Source organism: Salvelinus namaycush, chromosome 30 (genome assembly GCF_016432855.1).
Source record: "Salvelinus namaycush isolate Seneca chromosome 30, SaNama_1.0, whole genome shotgun sequence".
Classification (NCBI taxonomy): Eukaryota; Metazoa; Chordata; class Actinopteri; order Salmoniformes; family Salmonidae; genus Salvelinus; species Salvelinus namaycush.
In genome coordinates, this window is record NC_052336.1 from 32899082 (window position 1) to 32906433 (window position 7352).

The 7352-nt window shown below is 42.3% G+C and overlaps 1 protein-coding gene across 2 annotated transcripts in view; it reads right to left on the bottom strand.

Moving 5' to 3' along the window:
* Positions 1–6215, bottom strand: part of mocs1 (molybdenum cofactor synthesis 1) — a 48901-nt gene extending 42686 nt beyond the window's left edge. For both annotated transcript variants that reach the window (XM_038969619.1, XM_038969620.1), the window contains exon 1: positions 5878–6215. In XM_038969619.1, coding sequence (XP_038825547.1) covers positions 5878–6096 — 219 coding nt within the window. In that variant the 5' untranslated portion in view covers positions 6097–6215. The remainder of the gene's footprint in view (positions 1–5877) is intronic.
* Between the last annotated feature and the right edge of the window lie 1137 nt (positions 6216–7352).

Sequence of the window (7352 nt, forward strand, 5' to 3'; positions counted from 1 at the left end):
ACCCTTTGCTTGATGACAGCTTTGCACTCTCTTGGAATTCTCTCAACCAGCTTCACCTGGATTGCTTTTCCAACAGTCTTGAAGGAGTTCACACATATGCTGAGCACTTGTTGGCTGCTTTCCCTTCACTCTGCGGTCCAAGACATCCCAAACCATCTCAATTGGGTTGAGGTCGGGTGATGGTCGAGGCCAGGTCCTCTATTCCAGCACTCCATCACTCTCCTTATTGGTAAAATAGCACTTACACAGCCTGGAGGTGTGTTGGGTCATTGTTCTGTTTAAAAACAAATGATAGTCCCACTAAGAGAAAACCAGATGGGATGGCGTATCGCTGCATAATGCTGTGGTAGCCATGATGGGCTTTTCCTGTTTTTTTTTTTTTGGAAATGGTTAAGTGTGCCTCTAATTCTAAATATTCATAGACAGTGTCACCAGCAAAGCACCCTCACACCTCCATGCTTCACGGTGGGAACCACACATGCGGAGATTATTATTCACCTACTCTGCGTCTCACAAAGACAGTGGTTGGAACCCAAAATCTCAAATTTGGACTCATCAGACCAAAGCACAGATTTCCACCGGTCTAATGTCCATTCCACGTGTTTCTTGGCCCAAGCAAGTCTCTTCTTCTTATTTGTGTCCTTTAGTAGCGGTTTCTTTGCGGCTATCGATCATAAATCACAATCTCTGAACAGTTGATGTTGAGATGTGTCTGTTACTTGAACTCTGTGAAGCATTTCTTTGGGCAGCAATTTGAGGCAAGTAACACTAATGAACTTGTCCTCTGCAGCAGAGGTAACTCTGGGTCTTCCTTTACTGTGGCAGCCCTCATGACAGCCAGTTTCATCATAAAGCTTGATGGTTTTTGCGACTGCACTTGAAGAAACTTTCTTGAAATTTTCCGGATTGACTGACCTTCGTGTCTTAAAGTAATGACGGACTGTCGTTTCTCTTTGCTTACTTGAATAATATGGACTTGGTCTTTTACCAAGTAGGACTATCTTCTGTATACCACCCCTACCTTGTCACAACACAACTGATTGGCTCAAACGCATTTAGAAAGAGAGAAATAGCACAAGTTAACTTTTAACAAGGCACACCTGTTAATTGAAACGCATTCCAGGTGACTACCTCATGAAGCTGGTTGAGAGAATGCCAAGAGTGTGCAAAGCTGTCATCAAGGCTAAAGGTGGCTACCTTGAAGAATCTCAAATATATTTAGATTTGTTTAACACTTTTTTTGGTTACTACATGATTCCATAGTTTTGATTTCATCACTATTATTCCACAATGTAGAAAATAGTAAAAATAAAGAAAACACCTGGAATAAGTAGGTGTGTCCAAACTTTTGACTGGTACTGTGTGTGTGTGTGTGTGTGTGTGTGTGTGTGTGTGTGTGTGTGTGTGTGTGTGTGTGTGTGTGTGTGTGTGTGTGTGTGTGTGTGTGTGTGTGTGTGTGTGTGTACAGTTGAAGTCAGAAGTTGACAAACTTAGGTTGGAGTCATTAAAACTCGTTTTTCAACCACTCCGCAAATTTCTTGTTAACAAACTATAGTTTTGGCAAGTCGGTGAGGAGATCTACTTTGTGCATGACACAAGTCATTTTACAACAATTGTTTACAGACCGATTATTTCACTGTAATCACAATTCCAGTGGGTCAGAAGTTTACATTCACTAAGTCGACTGTGCCTTTAAACAGCTTGGAAAATTCCAGAAAATTGTCATTGCTTTAGAAGCTTCAGATAAATGATGTCAATTAGCCTGAGTCAATTGGAGGAGTACCTGTGGATGTATTTCTAGGCCTACCTTCAAACTCCGTGCCTCTTTGCTTGATATCATGGGAAAATCAAAAGAAATCAGCCAAGACCTCCACAAGGCTTGTTCATTCTTGGGAGTAATTTCCGTACGCAAGTATAAACATCATGGGACCACACAGCCGTCATACCACTCAGGAAGGAGACGCATTCTGTCTCCTAGAGATGAACGTACTGTGGTACGAAAAGTGCAAATCAATCCCAGAACAGCAGCAAAGGACCCTGTGAAGATGCTGGAGTAAACAGGTACAAAAGTATCTATATCCACAGTAAAACGAGTCCTATATCGACATAACCTGAAATGCCGCTGAGCAAGGAAGAAGCCACTGCTACAAAACCGCCATAAAAAAGCCAGACTACGGTTTGCAACTGCACATGGGGAAAAAGATCGTACTTTTTGGAGAAATGTCCTCTGGTCTGATGAAACAAAAATAGATATGTTTGGCCATAATGACCATCGTTATGGTTGGAGGAAAAAGGGGGAGGCTTTCAAGCCGAAGAACACCATCCCAACCGTGAAGCACGGGGGTGGCAGCATCATGTTGTGACGGTGCTTTGCTGCAGGAGGGACTTCTGCACTTCACAAAATAGATGGCTTCATGAGGATGAAAATTATGTGGATATATTGAAGCAATATCTCAAGACATCAGTCAGGAAGTTAAAGCTTGGTTGCAAATGGGTCTTCCAAGTGGACAATGACCCCAAGCATACTTCCAAAGTTGTGGCAAAATGGCTTAAAGGACTACAAAGTCAAGGTATTGGAGTGGCCGTCACAAAGCCCTGACCTCAACCCTATAGAACATTTGTGGGCAGAACTGAAAAAGTGTGTGCGAGCAAAGAGGCTTACAAACCTGAGTCAGTTACACCAGCTCTGTCAGGAGTAATGGGCCAAAATTCACACGACATATTGTGGGAAGCTTGAGAAAGGCTACCTGAAACATTTGACCCAAGTTATACAATTTAAAGGCAATGCTACCAAATACTAATTAAGTGTATGTAAACTTCTGACCCACTGGGAATGTGATGAAAAAATAAAAGCTGAAATAAAACATTCTCTCTGCTATTATTCTGACATTTCACATTCTTAAAATAAAGTGGCGATCCTAACTGACCAAAGACAGGGAGATTTTACTAGGATTAAATGTCAGGAATTGCAAAAAACGGACTTTAAATGTATTTGGCTAAGGTGTATGTAAACTTCCATTGTGGAGGCTGCGGTGATGGCACACCCGTATCACCAGTAGTCATTTTTTTCTTCTTCTTCTGGTTAGGCCATCTTGCTCTCTGGCTCCCTCTTGAGTAATTTGTGTGTCTTAATATTTAATAACTGTGTGCATAAAGCATAAGACAAGCCCATAAGCCTATATATAGGCTAGTTGATTTTATTAAAACACATAGGGTGTGTCTATATAGGGAAAAATACACCTTTTAAAGAACAGTTGACTCTTGGTGGAGCAAGATTTTTGGTTGTCGGGATGGCCCTAGTAGCCCCCGACTAAAAAAAAAAATCTTGATCGACATTCTTTAGACCAATCGATTGGTCTAGATATTGGGTCAACAAAACCAACGGATGGTTGCTGTCTTACCTTGTCTAATGACTGTATTTTGGGTGAACTATCACTTTACTCAGTTCTGTTTCTTTTACCTTTAGTTAACCTGGCAGGTCAAATTATTTACAATGACAACCTAGCAAGTGGCAAGTTGATGGTAGTGTATTTTTCATAGGTGAAAAATAAGCATAAGTGTAGAGGTGTGTATGGAATAACAGGGTTCAAGGCAATCTGGTAGACTTAGGTAAAACATCAAGGCCTATGTTCTTTATGTGGATGTAAAACAGCAAAAGTGCAGGAGTACATAGCAAAATCTGACTACAAGTTTCAGGTATAGCATCTCTGGTGATTGCATAATTGTAAAGGAAACTATTGCAACTCATATCGAATATTAGCCTAGAAATAGGCTATTCTTCAAAATATTGAAGGGTCATGCCATGAAACCCACCATCTCAGATGTTCTGAAATTGTTTCTGTAGTTAAAAACAGAGAAGATAAGCATTCCGCACCACTTCCCCTTTTCCACATTTTGTTACAACCTTAATCTAAAAATAATTCAATAAAAAGTCTTTCCTCAATCTACAGACAAAACCTGTCTGTAAATGTTTGTTAATGTACACTGCTCAAAAAAATAAAGGGAACACTTAAACAACACAATGTAACTCCAAGTCAATCACACTTCTGTGAAATCAAACTGTCCACTTAGGAAGCAACACTGATTGACAATAAATTTCACATGCTTTTGTGCAAATGGAATAGACAACAGGTGGAAATTATAGGCAATTAGCAAGACACCCCCAATAAAGGAGTGGTTCTGCAGGTGGTGACCACAGACCACTTCTCAGTTCCTATGCTTCCTGGCTGATGTTTTGGTCACTTTTGAATGCTGGCGGTGCTTTCACTCGTGGTAGCATGAGACGGAGTCTACAACCCACACAAGTGGCTCAGGTAGTGCAGCTCATCCAGGATGGCACATCAATGCGAGCTGTGGCAAGAAGGTTTGCTGTGTCTGTCAGCTTAGTGTCCAGAGCATGGAGGCGCTACCAGGAGACAGGCCAGTACATCAGGAGACGTGGAGGAGGCCGTAGGAGGGCAACAACCCAGCAGCAGGACCGCTACCTCTGCCTTTGTGCAAGGAGGAGCACTGCCAGAGCCCTGCAAAATGACGCCCAGCAGGCCACAAATGTGCATTTTAACCAGACCCTAGGTATTTGTAGTTGTCCACATATTCTAAGTCAGAACCGTCCAGAGTAGTGATACTTACGGGCGGGCAGGTGCGGGCAGCGATCGGTTGAATAGCATGCATTTAGTTTTACTTGCGTTTAAAGGCAGTTGGAGGCCACGGAAGGAGAGTTGTAATGGCATTGAAGCTCGTCTGGAGGTTAGTTAACACAGTGTCCAAAGAGGGGCCAGAAGTATACAGAATGGCGTCGTCTGCGTAGAGGTGTATCAGAGAATCACCAGCAGCAAGAGCAACATCATTGATGTATACAGAGAAGAGAATCGGCCCGAGGATTGAACCCTGTGGCACCCCTATAGAGACTGCCAGAGGTCCGGACAACAGGCCTTCCGATTTGACACACTGAACTCAGAGAAGTAGTTGGTAAAGTAGTTGGTAAACCAGGCGAGGCAATCATTTGAGAAACCAAGGCTGTCGAGTCTGCCAATAAGAATGTGGTGATTGACAGAGCCGTAAAGTGACTACGCAATAATAAGCAGCAGTGTAAAAACAAAGGGGGGGAGTTGGGTCAATGCAAATAGGAATGCACTGTAGATATCTTTTAATTGGCAATATTTATTTTTGTCTTCAACTAATGCAGCGTTTCCCAAACTCGGTCCTCGGGACCCCAAGGGCTGCACATTTCGTTTTCCCCCCTAACACCACACAGCTGATTCAAATTATCAAAGCTTGATGATTATTTGAATCAGCTGTGTAGTGCTAGGGGGGGGAAAAAACATGCACTGAGTTTGGGAAACTGTTCTAAAGAGGAAAATAATATAATTACATTACTGAGTTAGGGTAACTTACGTTACTGATTACAATTTTAGACAGGTAACTAGTAGCCTAAATTGAACAGATTACATTTATAAAGTAACCTACCAAACACTGCTTAGAACGTGTTTGGAACTCGCTTTTATGTCAAAGAGCACTGTGGTAGCCTCCACCAGGCAGCTATGGTTACATTCAAGTAAACCGAATTGCTTCAGGCAGAACGGCTCACGTCGGGCCGCCCGCCCAGATAGCATACGAACAGGTCATAAACCATGGCAAGCATTTTTTTTTTATTACAGGAAAAAAAGCTTTAAAAATGTAAAAATCTCTCAGCCTCATTGCAAAATGTGTAGAATTGGATGAGACTATCTATAAAACTGCCATTAAAAAAATCCTATGTGTAGAACTGTAGGAAGTTTGCTGTTGCAACCCCCCCAAAAAATGTACAGAAAGAAATACGAAACTACGGTAACGTTACGCCACAGCGTTTATAAAATATTTATAGCTAGCCTTTCTTACCTGTGTCGTCCCAATTTTTGTTGCAGAGACAGCTGCACTTGAGTTTGCAAGAGATACGAGTTCAAGTTCATTTTCCTCTTGCGTAGCTCTGGAATACCACCGCCGCAACTTGGGTGTTGAGCTTGGTGCAAATAGTTTCACGTGCTGCGTTGACAGGGCCTTGCCATCGTAATGTCTGCCTAGTATAAAGCGGCAGCACTTGCTACCATGAAAAGCCATGTTATAAATTTATATTAACTATTGGAATATCTGTTTATCGTCCTAGAAGTGTCAAACAAAGACAGTTAATAATATCGAAGCCTCACATAACGTCTACGGAGTTGCTGTCACCCCCTTCAAGGGGGAGTGGGCAGCTTCAGCCAATCGTCTAAATCGTCTACCCTCTGGGTAGTGTAGTTCTTCTTCTATGGTATAATGGCGTTCGCAACACTTGGATGTGCATTTTGTCAGCAACTGTGCGGGTGGATAATAAGGATTCCAAAAAGGAAATAATATGGGTTAAACGTTTTTTTTAAATCATATAAACATTTAAAAAATTTATTAACTAAACAAAATCAACCTGCTTTTCTACAAAAAAAATTGATTTTAATTAGTTCCCTACACAGGCTCAGAAGAGTCCTGTGAGGTTGGGCATTTCCTAGCGAAATCTGCTGTACAGCCCTGATCCTTGACACCTCGATCTCTTTCACCCTAACAGGGCACTCAAGGAAGTCCGGAGTTTGATCCCCACCACAGTTGCAACATTTTCCATTCACATATTCTTCAACACCGTACTTCTCCAGTCTGCAAATATTTGATTGTCACACACAGGGCCGGCCCTCCCATTAGGCAAGATTAGGCCCCTGCTAATGGCGGCACTTGAATTTGGGGCGGCATTTTGACAATTGGCTGCCGCCCTCAGGTACCCCTGATCAGCCATTACACCCCCTGCTTCACTCCAGCCACCAGCTCATAGCTGGTGTGGGTGGCACAGCGGTCTAAGGCACTGCTTCTCAGGGCAAGAGGCGTCACTACAGTCCCTGGTTCAAATCCAGGCTGTATCACATCCGGCCGTGATTGGGAGTCCTATAGGGTGGCGCACAATTGGTCCAGCGTCATCCAAGTTTGGCCTGGGTAGTTGATGCAGTTCCCGCACCCACCCCATTCCTGCTTCTCCCGAAGTTCACTCCCACTTTCCTTGGTAGCTATGGTGATGTGTGTGTGTGTTTTATATGGGATTATCCAATTGTGAAACATTTATAAAAATTAATCTGCCAATTAAATTATTGTATTTTTTTTTATGTTTGTGTGTGGCGTTTAGTGATTAAGGCAGCAGCCTAACCTAGCCTGTTAATGTTAGCTAGCCACTACTAGTGGATATAATTTTAGCTAAAAGTAATCTATAGAGATTTGAAACAATTTACTACCATGTCTAAGAGACAAAAACTATCAGGAAGTGAATATTGTTTTAAACGATGAGAAAAGAGGCACAATCT